Here is an 18,677-nt window from a genome sequence, read left to right as displayed (position 1 = left end):
CTGTCCTGTGATGACCCCTACTGTGGCTGAATGATTGGTAAATTTGGATGGATGGTTTATCTATAATGAGGCCTCCAGGTGGGAGAGAGAGTAGATTAATTTGGCCTGAATAGATTTATAGGCTTAGTTTACCTAGTCTAAGGTAAATTAAACTAATTTGCGCATAGGAAACTAAAACAGCCTACCTTTAATTAGATGAAACACTCAAATTGTAGTTAAATACTGAACTGTGGTCTCGAGTGACAACATTTGGTCTGAAGTTTTGATTGTGATTACTTTTGATCTCTGATTAATGAAATATAATCAATTATAGGAGCTCTCTGAGTCACCTGGTCCTTCAAAGATGTGTCGCTTACTGTGTTTTAAGTTACCTGTAAAAACGGTAACTTATCAGGGGGAATTGTTAGTTTGATTCTTTATAAATCATGTGCATTGTTACTCTGTTAGCCAGATTAGACAGAGTAGAAGGCCTTCCTTCACATGGTGGATGTCACTGTGTGTATGGAGGTCATCTAATCAGGACAGCCTTCGTGTCTTTAAAAAAACACAGGATATGGGCCGAGGAGAGCTAAGAGAGCTGATAAAGGAGAGCTATCTGGCAAGATGCATGAAGGTGAGGGCATGGATGGCTTTACCCAGTTTGAGTTAAGAGTAGTAATTAACTTTCTCCCAGGAAAAGAACCGGAAGGGAAGTTCCGAGGCGCAGCCGTCTTCAGGGGGACCAAACTTCCATATTTAACAGGCTGTAATGTTAGAATCTGTCTTGCCTCTCATCTCTGCAAATATTATAAACGCTGACTGCGTGAATAACCAGTGATCTTCTTTGTTTAACTGGTTTGAAAAATTGAATACCCTTTTTCTTACTTTGTTGAAGAGTTTTGAGGTTCTTTTCGGAAGTTTACAGGTTGTCCTTTGGACCCATCGCTCCTCAAAGATGGACAGCTGGATCCTGGATATTCTACTCTCTGTCTGCGGTTCTGACCTCTGAAATACAAGTAAAGTGTTGTTAAAACTACATCAATCAAACAGGGAGAACGTATTAAGAAAAAAAAACAATCAAGAAGCTCTAAACACAAACATTTTCAGAGAAGCAGAAAGTTAAAGATCCACAGTGAAACGCTCAGGCTGATCTGTTGGACAAAACTGAACATGATCTTAATAACTGATGTGGGAGACTAGGTGAAACCGTACTATTAATTTTGATTAATGAACTTGGTTAGCTTTAAAGACTGAGACAGATACCCAATCTTCACAACTAAAGTGGATATGCTGTGGTACAACATTGCTGAAAAGAAGAAAGCAGTGGCTGAAACGTGCCCCTTTCCGTAAATTACCAAACCCCCCCATTGTTGAGCTGAACAAAGGACCACTTTGTTCCAGAAGTTTCCAGCTCCCAGGAAAAAGATTACAGGGATCTCTGATGCAGGCATGGTTTTTCAAACATTACAACACTCAGACTAATCAGAAGGAGGAATGCTGTGATGCATCAGGATCGACCCCCAGTGTCATTCATGTTTAAAAGCCAGAGGCGGACAAAAGCTATTTCTCTTTCCCTGGGCCTTGGAGCTGTAAGGAGAGACAATTTCCAAGTGGGATTTTTTCTGGAAGCTATTGAAAATAGCTTTCCACTTTCCTGCCGTCAAAAGCCACGGACTGCAGTGATTATTGTGCCGACCTGCTGAGTTGAGTGAGAAAACAGAGCCTCTTCCTGCATGCTGCCCTGCAAAATTCCCCATTTGAGGATCAAGTGTTGCAGTGTCTTTACGGTCGAATCATGGGGGGATGCCCTCATCGATAACTGTGAAAGTTAACTTCCTCAATTAAAGCCCGTCAGATTCCCTAGCCTAGCCTAAGTCACTAAATTGGTGGGAATAACTGGATTTTAACAGCCTGGCCTCCTTCATGGTATTCTTCAGCTAACTCAAAGTCTCATAACTCATCTGTCCCTGCGCTAACTGAACTATCATCTCTGCAGACTCCAGTGAACCTGCCCCCAGGCCTGAACCAGTTCCAGTTGAAATATTCATGTGCTTGTGTAACAATAAACCTTGTTAAACTTTTCATCAGCTTCCGTTTGTGTTCTGCATATTGGGCTTACTCAGTGACCAATCATGACAGAACACTGCGGCCAAACACTAAGCCCAGCAGGCCACCTCCGTCGGAGGCTTGAAGAGCAAGACCCTCAGATCCAAGGAAACGCTCAAACCCTCCGTGAGTTACATACCCAGATTGAGTTTCATAACCAAATGCTTCAAACGTATGCTGGCTACATGGGTAGCGCTAACACTGCATCAGCAGCACGTCCGTTTCCGGATCCACTTCCGCCTCCGAGGTCACCGGCAGTTACGTCATCTCCTGAGTTCCGCCCTAGTCTTCCTGAAAAGTTTTCAGGTAATCTGAAAGACTGTAAAGGTTTTTTGTTCCAATGTCGTCTGATTTTTGAGAATTCTCCTGGCAGTTTTCCAACTGAAAAGAAGAAAATAACTTTTATTTTGTCCCAACTAACCGGACGAGCCCTGGAGTGGGCGGAGGCAAGGTTTGCCTCCGAGGACAGCTTCAGTTGTACGTTCTCTGAATTTGTTTCTGAATTTTCCCAGGTGTTTAATCAGGATTCTGATCAAACAGTTGACTCTCGAGCTTTGCTGAATCTAAGACAGGGAAATTCCTCTGTAGCGGATTTCTCCATTAACTTCCGGGTCAAAGCCGCAGCTTCCGGATGGAACCAATGTGCTCTCAAAAGTGCATATTTCCAGGCTTTGAATGACAATATCAAAGATGAACTTGCAACTCTCGATGAACCAGCTAGTCTGGAGGATTTAATCCGCCTAACAATTAGGTTGGACAACAGACTTCGTGCTAGAAACAGTTCTAGACAAAAAAGTCATGGTTTTTCTGTGTCAGCCCCTGCATTCAATAATGCTTCTGTTTTTTCTGGATCCACAGAACCCGTGTCCAAGCCAAGGCCAAAGACCCAGTCTCTCTCTACGCCTGTCCAGGTATCTCACTCGGTTGAGACCAAAGCCGAACCTATGCAGGTTGGACACACAAGGCTAACCCCTGAGGAAAGACTAAGACGTTTCAGGGGCAAATTGTGCATCTACTGTCGTGAGACTGGCCATTTTATTGCCTCATGCCCAGCTAAGTCAAAAGCCGGGGCCCGTCAGAGGATCTGAGGAGTCTGACGGGCCATTTGAAAACTGAAAAATCTCCTCAGTTGATGCTTTCAGCCACCCTGTTTTTCTCTGACCAGAATCTCACATTGTCAGCTTTTATTGACTCTGGCTGTGAGCGAAATCTGATAGACTCTAACCTGGTTCTGCAGCTACAGATTGAAACTGTCCCTTTAACCAAGCCACTCAGCTATTGATGGGAAGAGACTTCATCAGGTTACCCATCAAACGCAACCTCTGGAGCTTATGATCTCAGGTAATCATCGTGAAACTCTGACATTTTTTGTTCTTCCTTCTGCATGTTCTCCCTTGGTGCTTGGTTTTGAGTGGCTGGAACGACATAATCCCCATATAAACTGGGCTGAACGCCACATTGAGTCGTGGTTGACCTCATATCACGAAACATGCCTTCGTTCTGCAGCTCCCGCTGTAAGGTCTCCTAGAGGCGGGGGGGAGATGGACTCTCCTGATCTTACTTCTGTCCCGTCCGAGTACCATGATCTGGCTCCCGTCTTCAGTAAGGTCAGTGCTACATCCCTTCCACCTCACAGACCATATGACTGTGCGATCGAGCTATTACCAGGAGCTGAAACCGGAACGAGAAACTATGGAAAAATATATAAATGAGTCCCTAGCTGCTGGAATAATCCGTCCATCTTCTTCTCCGTTGGGTGCTGGTTTCTTTTTTGTGGGCAAAAAGGATGGTTCTCTAAGACCTTGTATCGACTACAGAGGCCTTAACCAAATAACTGTTAAAAATAAATGCCCACTTCCGTTACTAGCATCAGCCTTCGAACCAGTACAAGGGACTACTGTCTTTACTAAGCTCGACTTAAGAAACACATATCACCTTCTCAGGATTAGAGAGGGTGACGAGTGGAAGACAGCCTTTAAAACTCCTTTGGGCCAGTTCGAATATCTGGTCATGCCTTTTGGTCTCACTAACGCCCCTGCATGTTTCCAAGCCCTCGTCAATGATGTCCTCAGAGACTTCTTGAATATCTTCGTGTTTGTGTACATTGACGACATTCTGATCTATTCTAAGAACCTTTCCGAGCATAAAGGACATGTCCGCCTGGTCCTGCAAAGATTATTGGAGAACAAACTTTTTGTAAAGGCTGAAAAATGCGAGTTTCATCAACCTTCAGTCACCTTTTTAGGGTTTGTGCTCGAGGGCGGGCAGGTTAAGCCATCTGAAGAAAAGATAAAAGCTGTTTTGGAATAGCCGATACCTGAGAACCGTAAACAGCTGCAGAGATTCCTGGGTTTTGCCAATTTCTACCGTTGATTTATCAGGAATTATAGTCAGACAGCTCTACCTCTCACAACTCTAACTTCAGTCAAAAAGACTTTCCAGTGGACCCCCGAAGCTCAAGTTGCCTTTGATAAACTTAAGACTTTATTTTCCAGAGCTCCCGTGTTAATCCAGCCTGATCCTGCCAAGCAATTCATCCTCGAGGTGGACGCCTATGACTCTGGTGTTGGTGCCGTGTTATCCCAACAACTCGATTCTGATCAAAGAATTCACCCCTGTGCATTTTACTCCCATAGACTCTCCCCGGCAGAGCAAAACTACGACGTTGGAGACCGAGAACTCCTGGCCATCAAACTCGCTTTGGAGGAGTGGAGACACTGGCTCAAGGGAGCTGAACACCCAGTCTTAGTTTGGACGGATCACAAAAACCTATCATACATCCAGTCCGCCAAACAAGCTAACCCTCGTCAGTCAAGGTGGTCTCTGTTTTTGTCCCGTTTTAACCTCATTATATCTTACAGACCCGGATCCAAGAACATCAAACCCGATTCTCTCTCTCGTCTATACTCTGTTGATCAATCCGAGACGCCGGAACCCGTTCTTCCTGCTTCCTGTACTGTTGGAGTGGTTTCCTGGGAGATCTCCGATCTCATAAACTCTGCCTTGGCTTCTGAACCTGACCCAGGTAACGGTCCTCCTAACAGAACCTATGTTCCCTCATCTATCAGATCTCGCTTGATTCAATGGATGCACACAGCCAAGTTCTCCGCTCACCCGGGGGTGAGCCGAACAATCGCCTTGATTTCCAGACGTTTCTGGTGGCCTACGTTACACAAGGATGTGAAGGAATACGTTTTGGCCTGCTCCATATGTGCCTGAAACAAGACCTCACATCAACCACATTCTGGCCTGTTGCATCCTCTTCCTGTTCCAACTCGTCCCTGGTCTCACATCGCCATCGATTTTGTCACTGGTCTCCCAATCTCCAGAGGTCTGTCCACTATTTTTACCATCATCGACCGTTTTTCCAAGTCATGTCATCTGATTCCTCTCAGGAAACTTCCCACGGCCTTTCAGACTGCACAGCTCTTAGTGAAGCATGTTTTCCGGCTACATGGAATACCCCAGGAAATTCTCTCTGACCACAGACCACAGTTTATCTCCCAAGTCTGGAAGGCTTTCTGCGCAGCCCTGAATTGTTAGTCATCACTTACTTCTGGTTATCATCCACAGTCCAACGGTCAGACAGAGAGAATGAACCAACAGCTCGAATCGACTCTCCGCTGTCTGACCTCCAACAACCCCACCGACTGGAGCCAATACCTCACATGGATCGAATATGCCCACAACTCCCTCAAGTCTGCTTCTACCGGTCAATCTCCATTTCAGGTTAGTCTCGGATATCAACCTCCACTTTTTCCAGCAGACGAGAGCGAGATTTCGGTTCAATCTGTCAATCACCACATCTGTCGTTGTCAACGAATCTGGAGGGACACCATCTCTACTCTCAACCGCTCCTCTGTGACTACCAAGCGCTTTGCGGACTCCAAAAGACGCCCTGCCCCAGAGTACGTCATTGGTCAGGAGGTATGGCTTTCCACTCGGGACATCCCCCTCAAGGGAATGTCTCGTAAGTTGTCTCCAAGATTCATTGGCCCTTACAAGATTGCCCAGGTTATAAACCCTTCTGCCGTACGCCTGCACCTTCCTTCGAGTCTCGCATCCATCCCACGTTCCATGTCTCCCAGATAAAACCAGTTGTTTCTAGCCCTTTGTGCCCTCCATCCGACTCCCCTCCACCCACCCTGGACGTCGATGGACATCCTGCCTTCACCGTCCGCCGGATCATGGATCCAGCGGATCAAGGTCGCGGATGGCAGTACCTCGTTGATTGGGAGGGCTACGGTCCGGAGGATCGCCAATGGGTTCCTGGTTCCTACATCCTCGATCCGTCTCTGATAAAGTATTACGAGCGCTCCCTCCCGTCGACATCTTCTGGACCACCAAGAGGCGGTCGTTGAGAGGGGGGTACTGTTGGGATCTGGAGCTGTACCACCTTTCTCCAGCAGAGTGTGTCGTGGGTCCTCCTGAGCTGAGCCTCCAACACACCTGTGGCGCATCTCATCATCAGAGGACCCACCACTATATAACCTGCCTTCAGACCTTGCCTCAACGCCGCAGTGTTGATCTAGTTTGGTTAGCAACCTGAGCCTAGTAAACCTGAGAATCTTTGCTATCTTCAGTTGAGATAAGATTCTAACTCTTCCTTGTTTTTGCCTCACAGGAATCCTGTCTCTCCTTGAAGCTCTGGATGAGCTTAACCTGCCGAGCCTGCCCTCTGAGCCAAACCTGAAGACTCTTCTCTGGATTCCCCTGCAGCTCTTGGCTAAGAGCTGGAAACCCAAATCAAGGCCTGCTCTCAAAGTCAGAAGTAAGACACTGAGGCAGTTATTGGACTCTGCTGAACAAACAGTCTCTGAACCCAACAGTTTCCTCTCTCAAAGTGAAAACCGGACTCCTTCAAGGTATTCCTCAGCAAACTCTAAGACTCATAACTCATCAGTCCCTGTGCTAACTGAACTGTCATCCCTGCAGACTCCAGTGAACCTGCCCCCCAGGCCCGAACCAGTTCCAGTGCAATATTCCGTGCTGGTGTATTCAATAAACCTTGTTAAACTTTTCATCAGCCTCCGTGTGTGTTCTGCATATTGGGTTTACTCTGTAACCAATCATGACAGTATCTCTTCCGGCTCTCAGTCGGAGGAGGAATGTTCGATAGCGGGCCCTCTGAGAACTGCTGTTTCCCAGTTTCAGCTGGGTGCTCCACAGGACAAACCTGCAGCTTCCAATGCCTTCTTTTGACATTCTACTGCTAGGTCTTCCTTTATGGTTTCCCTGTCTGCCGAATACTCGAGGGAGGTTAATGCCTGTTGGGCAGACACTAAGGCCTTTTCACGGCTGACATCTGACATCAGGGCCGACCTCTGGCAGCCATGCAAGATGCGTTCAAGTTTAGCTTGGGCCATATGTCTTCTGTTGTACCTGCCTTAGCTTCCCTCATTGTGGTGCCATTGTGGCGTCCGGACGATCCACGGGTGGTGTGTACACTTACCGAGGGTTTCGCACTATAGTTCCGCCGCCGCCCTCCTGTTCCTGTTCGAGTCAGGATGACAGCGATTCATGACTAGATAAAGGCACAGGCTCTGAGCCAAAAGATAGACACCTTGCTGTCCAAGGGTGCTATATTGTCCGTCAACCCCTGCGGTATCCAGGGGGCTTTTACTCGAAATATTTTTTAGTCCCAAAAAAGACTGGTTGACTCCATCCAATTTTGGACCTAAGTGGTCTGAATTTCCTCTTGAAAACATCCCCTTCCACATGTTGAACATCAAGAATGTGCTTTAGACAATCTCCTCAGGTAACTGATTCACCTTGGTCGACTTGAGGGGCACATATTTTTATATCCCGATTGTACCACAGCATTGGCAGTTTCTCTGCTTGCACTTCAGGGCAAGCATTTTCAGTTCAGAGTTTCTCCATTCTGCCTCTCTCTGTTCCCATATGTGTTTATGCGGGACATGGCCGCAGCCTTGTGTCCTCTGCAGGCCAAGGGGTTGAAGATCCTACCTTACTTGGATGATTGGCTCATCTGTACACCCACAGAAACTAAAGCCCACCTTGCTCAATCATATAGATCTATTGTTTCTTCATATGAGCTGGCAGAAGAGCAACCTGGTTCCATCTCAGCAGGTCACGTTTCTCGGAACCAATGATGGACTCTCTAACTATGACTGATCGTCTTATTGTGTCGAGGACATTTTGCAAATGCTGCCTGGATTTCTGCCCGGTTATTCTTATGAGCACTGCTGCACTTTATAAATGGAAATGATCATCTCACTAATGTGAGATACTTATTAACCGTTGCAAAGCTATATGCATTAAATTCATACATTTCGTTTACACAGAGTATATACCAAATGATAATACATTTTGTTTAAATCTAAGTATAAATCACATATGACAGATTAGAAATATCCTGTTGTGGGCAGTGGCACCTGCAGAAATGTTTCATAGGGGTGGTCAGATGGGGCCACTAAAAATCTTGGAGTGGCCACTGAAACTAAAGGCCATTATTTCAGGGTTTGAATATACTATTGTGGTAAACCTGCCAGTAGAAACCATAAAGAAATAAGTAAACACCTACTCATATCTTGGTTCATTGTGTGATATTTAATGTTACATTTCTAGCTGTGCATAATGGGATGAAATGCAAACTAATGCTACCAGAATTTACCCTGGTGAGTGGGGCGGCCAGTAGGGTGGTTAGGGCATTGCAACCAACTGGCCACCCCCACTGGTTGAGGGGTGATGCTGAGAATCTAGTCGATGCATTTTTTACTACAAGGCTGTACTATTATAATCAGGAAGTCCATGCCGATCTCCAAGACATCTCCAGAACAGTGGAGGCTGCCCCACCCTCTCGGTCAAGCGCAGGTGCATGCAGGTGGCGACAATAACATTAACCAAGGTGGGGTAAGAGTGGGCTGCAAGCTAGGCTAATGCTAACACCACCCCGGCTCCGTTTAACTAGCATTTTCTTTGCCAAGTTCATTCTATGGCCAATAAAATGTACAAGTGTCATGTTGTTTACCAAAATGTGGCTACTGTGTGTACATTCCTCCCTCTGCGGACACCAGTGTAGCATGCAAGTGGATCCATGGCACAGTGACCAGGCTGCAGACACAGCACCCCTGCGCTCTTCTGCTCATAACCGGAGACTTCAATCGAGCCTCCTTTGTTACACCCTCCCCATGCTCTCCCAGTACGTCACGTGTACAATGAGGGACAACCTTATCTACCCGCTCCCCCATTACATACCAATGGTGAAAAGTGCTATACAAATAAATTTGTCTTAACTTGCCTTAAAGCGACCAAAGCCAACCACCAGTAGTAAACAAGAAGAAGAAGTGAAACAGCGTTGCCAGGTGTAGCAGAAAAAAATCTGTGGTTGTGGAGAATTGTGTGGGTATGGCGATTGGGAAAGAACAGGAGTTGGAAGACGCGCCAGCAGCACTTTATAGGTCTGCTGTATGGGACCACTTTGCATTTAGAGTGACCTACGATGACGGCGGAAAGAAAGTTTGTGGATAAAAGTGCAACAGTGTGCGAGCATTATGCAACACATGTTGTACTATACAAGACATAACCTAACAACATATACCGAACCGAAAACTGTAACCACGAAACCGTGAAGCAAACCGAACCGTGGATTTTGTGAACCGCTCCACCCCTAATATATATATATATATATATATATATATATATATATATATATATATATATATATATATATATATATATATATATATATATGTATGTATGTATCACATATTATTGCTGTTAAGACAGGATGCGTCAGGCCAGTGGAAATTTGGACACAGGCCAGATTTGGCCCGGGAACAGGACTTTGGGCATGTCTGATTTAGATGATGATAATAGTTAAACAATACTGTATATAATATCTATTAAATCATATTGATTTGACAGATGCTGGTATCTTACCTTGTCGCAGAGGGTCCAGGTACTTCTTCTTCTTCTTAGAAGATACCCAATATACCCTTAGGAGCTCAGCAGATTAGCTGAGTCAAACTTTTATAAATAGGGCTGGAGGGTTAAAAACAATTCTGATGTGAAATGACCCTAGGTTTTCAGCCTCCTCTTTTTATCCATTTCTATTTTTATCAGTGTATATAATGCCGTTTGGAAACTGCCTAGGCACAAACTGATTAATTTGCATCTCTAACCATTACTAACACTTATCTTTTCCCTGTTCATCTGTTGCCTACTTTTCTTGCATGACTTGTTAAATTCTACTAAATTTACACATTTTTGTGAATGAAGTGATTAACTATTGATTAATTAATTAACTGTTTGATTGTTTTTTCTTGGTAACAAACCTGACGGGTCATTTACTTTTGCCCTGCTTGTAGATAGTGACAGTGAGGTTGTCAGTGAGCAGGCATGATAATTCGGAGGCCCAGCTTTGAGAATGAGGAGATTGTTTTGCTTAAATCGTTTTTTTTTTTTTTTTTTTTTTTTCAGGCTGTGTTGGTAACAATCCTTAAATGTTAACATTGTTTCTTCCTGGACAGGCTGGCAAAGTCTCATCCTTCATTGTGTTTTGTTTAAGATGTGCATTAACCCTCATTTTCCCAGCAGGTGCAGAAGTTCTGGCAAATGAAATAAACAAGTTGGCTGAAAGCAGAGAGAGAGACAGAGGGATTTAGATGGTTGAAACCTTTTGATAAGAGGATTTGAATAGGTTCTGACTGACTGGACTGACTCAGTTAATAACTGGACTGGATCCGAATCATTGATTAGGACATCAGAAAGATGCTGTAAGAACACAGCATGCCAGATACAGTGTTTAGAGATTGTAAGCCACATGTTTTGTTCCTGGCCGAAGGCCATTCTAGTGAGCTCTGAGTTTGTTTTAATTCCTCTGTGGTTCTGATATGACCTAATGAGGTACAGATTGATGTGGTGGTTTGAAGCTCATGGACTTTTGTTGGGGTGGAATTGCGCACCCATTAACAGCAGTCATGCTGGCCGAGGCATTAAATGAATGACATGATGAACCTACAGCTTTTTGGAGAAATCAGAGACACCACGGGGATTTTTGTTGTCTTACATGTTTGTCGTTGTTTGTGTCTGTATGTTTGTCTTTTTCTGTTTATTTACTAACATCTTAGGCTTTAGGGAAAAAAAAGACGTGACACACGTTAATTTTGTTTAAATAGCGCTGATTACACTACGGATGGAAATGTTTCAAAATGAACAATGGAATTTTGTTTGGAGATACATTGGACACTTTTTTTCTTGAGTCACAGGAACGATTACACTACATGGGGCACAGAGACTAATTTTACACCTAAACTCTGCTGAGATGGAGACATTAAGGAGGTGACTGGATGCCAACTGCTTCGGATGAAAGCAGGCCACTGGCAGTGATGGGGTGAAGGAAGGTCATGGGATCTGTAGTACTATCATGGTAGGAACCAATGTGTTGATATGTTCCCAGGGGGAAAAATAAAGAATTGTTCCGTCCCGTCTTGAACACGGCTGTGCCTCGAACCCACAAAAACATAACCGAACATGGTGTCAGAATGTGCTTAAAAGTGCTGTTCAAGAAGAAGGGCCGAAAAGACGAGCGTAAATTCCAGAGGGTATAAAAAAAAATGGCACAATATCAAGTAAAACTGACAGAGCAGTTCTCATTCAAGGCAGAAGATTGGACGAAGTGGATAAAATGCTTTTAAAGATTTTGGGTGGTGTCAGGTTTGGATATACAAGCCGACGAAAACCAAGTAAATGCACTAATTTAGTGTATGGGGGAGAAAGTAGAGGATATTTTAGTTTCCCTATATCTCAGTCCAGAACAAGCTAGTGAGTACAAGACAGTCAAACATAGAGGCTCACTTTGTAGCTCGAAGAAATATTATTTTTGAAAGAGCAAAGTTCAATCAAGAGGTGGGCGAGTTATGGGAGAGATATGGCCCTTGTCCTTGTGGTCGGACTCAGAGATTTGCGTTTGACAGAACAATTACAAATGGATCCAGAATTAACTCTTGTGAAAGCAATTGCAAAAGTTAAACAGAGTGAACTCGTTAAGTAGCAGCAAGAGCTATTAAAGACGAACTTATAGGCAGAAGTGAATACGCAGCTCGACAGTGGGCACTCAAGTCCACAAGGGGGGTCAAACAAAACAAATGGCAGCCGAATCAGACGTTGAAAAAAGCCTGACCCTGCACAAGATGCGGAGACGCAAAAGGTCATGCATTTCTCCAATGTCCAGCAAGAGAAGTCATATGCAATAACTGCAAAAAGAAAGGACATTTTGCAAGGGTGTGCAAATCAAAGAAAGTGCATGAAGTACATGTGGCAGCAGACTCAGAGGATGCATCTTGAGAGGAGATTGTATTTTTAGGAACATTGTCAAGTGATTCTGCAGACAGTCCATGGATGACAGAGTTAAAAATTAACAATAACAGTGCAGTGTTTAAAATTGAGTGCTGAAGTGCTGATGTGACTGCAGTCCCAACACATATGTATGAGAAGGGACTGTACAGTGAACTTCAGAAAACTAAAAAAGTGCTCGTGGGGCCAGGTAGATCACAACTAAAGGTTAAACGAAAATTCAAATCTACTTTGCAAAGAAAAGACAAACACGTAACAGAAGACATTTATGTGGTTGAAGGACTAAGTACACCTTTCCTGAGTAGGCAAGCAGCCACAGCACTTCAAATAGTTGCAAGGCTTGATGTAACTACTTTGGACTCTAAAGAGATGATTAAAAAGGAGTTTCCAGAGTTCTTTTCAGGACTAGGCTAAAAGAAAGGAGAATACAACACTGTTCTCAAACGTGGAGCACAACCATTTTCAGTTTCAACACCCCAGCGTATCTCTCTCCCTCTACAGCCAAAAGTAAAAGACGAGCTGAATAGAATGGAGCAACAAGAAGTCATCTCCAAGGGGGAGCAACCTACAGAATGGTGTGCACAAATCAGTGTTAAGAGAGAGACATCAGCTTCCTTCAGTTGAAAACACATTAGGACAGCTCTCCAGTGTCAATGTATTTTCAAAGCTAGATGCCAATGCTGGTTCTGGCAAATTCCTCTTGGTAAGGAATCCTCCTTGCTCATGACTTTTATCACTCCCTTTGGTTGCTATTGCTACAATCGTCTTTGTTTTGGACTCACTTCAGCACCAGCACATTTCCAAAAACGCATGCAGCAAATTCTGGAGGGCTTGGAGGGAGTTGTTTGTCAAATGGATGATGTTCTTATATGGGGATAAAACCAGGATGAGCATGACGAGCAGCTAAGAAGAGTTCTTGACCATTTGAGGAATGCAGATGTGACACTCAACAATAAATATGAGTTTTCCAAGTCAAAAGTCAAGTTCCTTGGTCAAGTTATTGAGGCCAACGGGGTCAGTCCGGACCCAGAGAAAGTGACAGAAGTGAGAGCCATGAACGAACCAAGTGGCATTTCAGAGGTGAGATGCTTTCTAGGCATGGCAAACCACCTGGGAAAGTTTTTGCCTCATTTAGCGGAAAAGACAAGGCCACTCAGAGAACTTTTGAAAAAGAGTAATATGTGGGATTGGGGGCAATAGGAAATGCTAGCTTTTGAGAGCATTAAAGAAGATTTGACAACACCCCCATGACTTGAGCTGTATGATCCTTCAGCAGACATGCTGGTCTCTGCTGATTCATCTTCATATGGTCTTTGAGCCGTTCTACTGCAGAAAAAAGGCAATGCAGACTGGAAGCCAGTAGCGTATGCATCTCGAGCACTGACCACCACAGAACAACGATATGCGCAGATCGAGAAAGAAGCACTGGCCACTATGTGGGCTTGTAAAAGATTTGCAGAGATTTTGATTGGGAAAGAATTTCACATTCAAACCGATCACAAACCACTTGTTCCACTTTTCGGCTCAAGATCTCTGGATGAACTCCCTCCACGTATTCAGCGTTTGAGAATGAGACTCGAGGGATTTTCATTCAAAATCTCACATGAAGCAGGCAAGGAAATAGCCACTGCGGATGTTCTATCAAGAGCACCAGTTGCATATTCTTGGGATCATCTTCACGAGGAGGAGATTGACCTCCACGCAGACGCCATAGTCGCAAGCATCCCAGCTACTGAGAAGAGACTCAAAGAAATACAAATGCACCAGGACGGAGTTCTGCAACAACTGAAGCAGTTTTGTATAAGTGGTTGGCCAAACAAATTTGACATTGAAAAGACTTTTCAACCTACTTACCTTTTGCAGGTGAGCTTACTGTTCAAAATGCTCTGTTATTACTTGGGTGTAGATTAGTAATACCAAAGTCACTGAGACTTGATTTCTGAACAAGCTACAGGAGGGTCACTTAGGCATTTAGGAAAAGAACCGAAAGGGAAGTTCCGAGGCGCAGCCGCCTTCAGGGGGACCAAACTTCCATATTTAACAGGCTGTAATGTTAGAATCTGTCTTGCCTCTCATCTCTGCAAATATTATAAATGCTGACTGCGTGAATAGCCAGTGATCTTCTTTATTTAACTGGTTTGAAAAATTGAATACCCTTTTTCTTACTTTGTTGAAGAGTTTTGAGGTTCTTTTCGGAAGTTTACAGGTTGTCCTTTGGACCCATCGCTCCTCAAAGATGGACAGCTGGATCCTGGAGATTCTGCTCTCTGTCTGCGGTTCTGACCTCTAAAATACAAGTAAAGTGTTGTTAAAACTACATCAATCAAACAGGGAGAAAATATTGAAAAAAAAAAACCCTGAAGAAGCTCTGAACACAAACATCTGCAGAGAATCAGAAAGCTATAGATCCACAGTGAAACACTATTGGCTTCTAGACTACCTCACAGACATTACTCAGGCCGGGTCGGACAGAACACCTCTGATGTCATCAGTGTAAGCACAGGCTCCCCTCAGGGCTGCATCCTGAGCCCCCTGCTGTTCACCCTGATGGCATGACTGCGTCCCCAGGTTCACCACCGATCACATGGTGAAGTTTGCAGACGACACCACGGTGGTGGGCCTCATCAGAGACGACAACGACCTGGACTACAGAGAGGAGGTGGAGCAGCTGGTGGAGCAGAGATAACAGCCTGATCCTGAAGGTGGAGAAGACCAAGGAGATCATGGTGGACTTCAGGAAGAAGCGGCCTGACCACGCTCCACTGCTCATCAACAGCTCAGCTGTAGAGGTGGTCATTCATCACAGACACCCTCACCTGGACTGGAAACACCACCTCACTGGTCCAAAGGGCCCAGAAGCGCTTGGACTTCCTGCGGAGGATGAGGAGAGCCCACCTGCCCCCCCCTTCCTCCCCACCTTCTCCAGAAGCCCCATAGAGAGCGTTCTGAGCAGCTGTCTCACTGTGTGGTGTGGAGGCTGCAGCGCCTCAGACTGGAAGAAGGTGAGAACAGCAGAGAGGATCATGGGGGCTCCTCTTCCCTCCATTAAAGACATTTCATCCCAGCGCTGCGTGTCCCGTGACATCGTCAACGACCCCCCACCCCCCCACCATGGACTGTTCTCCCTGCTGCCCTCTGGGAAGAGGCTTCCCAGCATTCAATGCAGGACCAGCAGGTTCTGCAGCAGCTTCTTTCCCACCACCATCAGACTGCTTTATGTTGTGTAAAATGGGGCTTATAAAAAAACACTGAATGTTGGAAACTGTAAATCATATACAGTCCTATGTTTACATTTATCACTGATGCATTTTTAAAAGAGAAAATGTCTTGAAAGCTGTACTGAACGACATTTCTTTTTGCATACGCTCTGTGTGTACAAAATGACAATAAAGTCTGTCTAAGTCTGAGTCATTAAATTGGTTTTACGAAAAATTTGAATAAATAACTACAACTCCAGTTCTAGTTAATCATATATTTATAATCTACAGGTAAAATATCACAGCACAATCAGCTGCTTTTCCTTAGATAAAGAACTTTGAATCAATCTGTCTGGATGATCTAGTTGAATTGTCTCTGTAAAGTGACCTGAAATGATGTGTGTTGTGAGTTGGTGCAAAATAATTAAACTGAATTGAATTTGCACCACATTCACCATTGTTAAAGTTTCTAAATAGGTGATATAGGCTTCCAGAAGTGCACAATGGTGTTTATATGTGCTGAGTGCACCTGGTGCATAACCTCTTTACAGGCTCAAACAGGACAAAGTGAACACTATATGGATCAACGCTTTGTGTATTTTGTATTATTTGATGATGAATCCATATTTTCAAAGTTTTTCCTCTGTAGTCATGATACAGGATGAAGCCCTTTTCAGTTAAAATAACAATTAAGTATTTTTAGATGATGATAATCAACAAATAATACCATATATAATATCTATTAAATAATATATATTTGTCAGATGCTGGTTTCTTACCTTGTCACAGAGGGTCCAGGTTCTTTACTGAAGTTTACAGGTTGTCCTTTGGACCCATCGCTCCTCAAAGACGGACAGCTAGATCCTGGAGATTCTGCTCTCTGTCTGCGGTTCTGACCTCTGAAATACAAGCACAGTGTTGTTAGAACTACATCAATCAATCAGGGAGAAAATGTAATGAAAAACCACTGAAGAAGCTCTGAACCTATGCAGATAAGCAGAAGGTTAAAGATCCACAATAAAACACTCAGGCTGATCTGTTGGAGCAAACGGAACATGATCTGAATGTCATGATTCGGCATTTTTTGGTTCTGTTTAAGTTTTCTTTTTGAGTTTTCAGTTTCACCTTGATTCATGTTTTCTGTGTTTTCTAGTTTTATTGGTTTCATTCCCATTTTGTCTTTTCTGGTTTTATTTCAGTTCAATTCAGTTCAGTTTATTTATATAGCGCCAAATTCACAACACATGTCATCTCAAGGCACTTTACAGTTCAACCAGATCATACAGTCAAATTGATACAAAGTTTTCTATCTAAGGAAAACCAACTGATTGCATCGACTCATTGACTCTTCAGCAATCCCTCACACTAAGCATGCTTGTAGCAACAGTGGAGAGGAAAAACTCCCTTTTAACAGGAAGAAACCTCCAGCAGAACCAGGCTCAGTGTGAGCGGCCATCTGCTGAGGCCCACTGGGGTTCAAGGAGACAGAAGCAGACATAGAAAAAGAAGCTGTAAAAGGCGGCCCCATCCAGGAAACACACAGCCAGGCAGACGAGCTCCGAGCCAGCTCCCATGTCAGAGGATGAAGAGAGCAAATCCAGTTAGTCACAGTCAGAGAAACAGGACTACACTGGAAAACAGGCCAAGCTCCAACATCTAGAAACAAAGGTGTTGATGGCAGCAGCACAGCTGATATTTCTCTCCAGGATGGAGTCACAGCCAAACAGGAACAGACCAGATGAAGCTACTATGAGAAAAAGCAGAGAGAGCAGAACGTTAGAGATTGAACTAACAGATTCTGCAGAGTGGGAGAATAGAGATAGAATGAAGCAGAATGATGAAAAAGGGGTCCCTATGTCCTCCAGCAGTCTAAGCCTATAGCAGCAGAACTATAGAGATAGCTCAGGATAACCTGAGCCACTCTAACTAGAAGCTTTATCAAAAAGGAAAGTTTTAAGCCTAGCCTTAAAAGTAGACAGGGTGTCTGCCTCACGGACTAAAACTGGTAGTTGGTTCCACAGGAGAGGAGCCTGAGAACTAAAAGATCTGCCTCCCATTCTACTTTTAGAAATTCTAGGAACCACTAGTAAACCTGCAGATTGAGAGCGAAGTGCTCTGTTAGGAACATAAGGAACAATCAGATCTCTGATATCAGATGGAGCTTGGCCATTTAAGGCTTTATATGTGAGAAGGAGGATTTTAAATTCTATTCTTGATTTAACAGGAAGGAATGAAGAGAAGCCAGGATAGGAGAGATATGATCTCTCTTTTTCATTTTCATCAGATCTCTGGCTGCAGCATTTTGGACTCTGGTCCAAAGACTATAACTTCTGTTTTGTCTGCATTCAGAAGCAGAAAGTTAAGAGTCATCCAGGTTTTTCTGTCTTCAGACATGCCTGTAATCTATGTAATGGGTTAGCTTCATCTGGATTATAGACAGATATAGCTGGGTATCATCAGCATAACAGTGGAAATTAATCCCATGCTGTCTAATAATTCTACCAATTGGGAGCATGTATAAAGTAAAGAGAATTGGTCCTAGCACTGATCCCTGTGGTACTCCACAGGTAACCTTTGAGCGTGTTGAAGATCTATCATTAACATGAACAAACTGAATTCGATCAGATAGATAAGATTTAAACCAGTCTAGTGCTGTTCCTTTAATTCCAACAAAATATTCAAGTCTTTCTAAAAGAATATTATGATCAACTGTATCAAATGCAGCACTAAGATCCAACAGGACGAGCACAGATACAAGTCCATTATCTGAGGCCATGAGAATATCATTAGTGACTTTCACCAGAGCTGTTTCAGTGCTATGATGAGCTCTAAAGCCAGACTGAAACTCTTCAAAAAGTTCATTATGGTGGAAGTGATCGCAAACTTGTTTGGCAACTACTTTCTCAAGAATTTTAGATAAGAAAGGAAGATTGGATATAGGTCTATAATTGACCAAGTCATCTGGGTCAAGAGACGGTTTCTTAAGCAGAGGTTTAATTCCAGCAACCTTAAAAGCTTTAGGTACATATCCCTGTAACAGAGATAGATTAATCACATCTAAAATGGAGGAGGAGATCA

The 18,677-nt window shown here is 43.9% G+C and overlaps 1 protein-coding gene across 6 annotated transcripts in view; it reads right to left on the bottom strand.

The window, feature by feature from the left end:
* LOC119792286 (NACHT, LRR and PYD domains-containing protein 12-like) overlaps window positions 1-18,677 on the bottom strand; it is a 106,333-nt gene that overhangs the window by 52,726 nt on the left and 34,930 nt on the right. For 4 of the 6 annotated variants that reach the window (XM_038298897.1, XM_038298882.1, XM_038298870.1 and 1 more), the window contains exons 3-5: window positions 16,379-16,498; window positions 14,569-14,688; window positions 865-984 (exon numbers count right to left, since the gene is read on the bottom strand). In XM_038298897.1, coding sequence (XP_038154825.1) covers window positions 865-984; window positions 14,569-14,688; window positions 16,379-16,498 — 360 coding nt within the window. Of the gene's footprint in view, window positions 1-864; window positions 985-9,987; window positions 10,007-14,568; window positions 14,689-16,378; window positions 16,499-18,677 lie in introns of those variants that run through there. The other 2 variants (XM_038298889.1, XM_038298907.1) reach the window with 2 other exon arrangements.

This window comes from Cyprinodon tularosa, unplaced genomic scaffold (genome assembly GCF_016077235.1).
Source record: "Cyprinodon tularosa strain WSP-4 unplaced genomic scaffold, ASM1607723v1 ctg1114, whole genome shotgun sequence".
NCBI classification, from domain to species: domain Eukaryota; kingdom Metazoa; phylum Chordata; class Actinopteri; order Cyprinodontiformes; family Cyprinodontidae; genus Cyprinodon; species Cyprinodon tularosa.
Note: the sequence above shows the minus strand (reverse complement) of the source record. Positions and strands in the feature narration are given on the sequence as shown.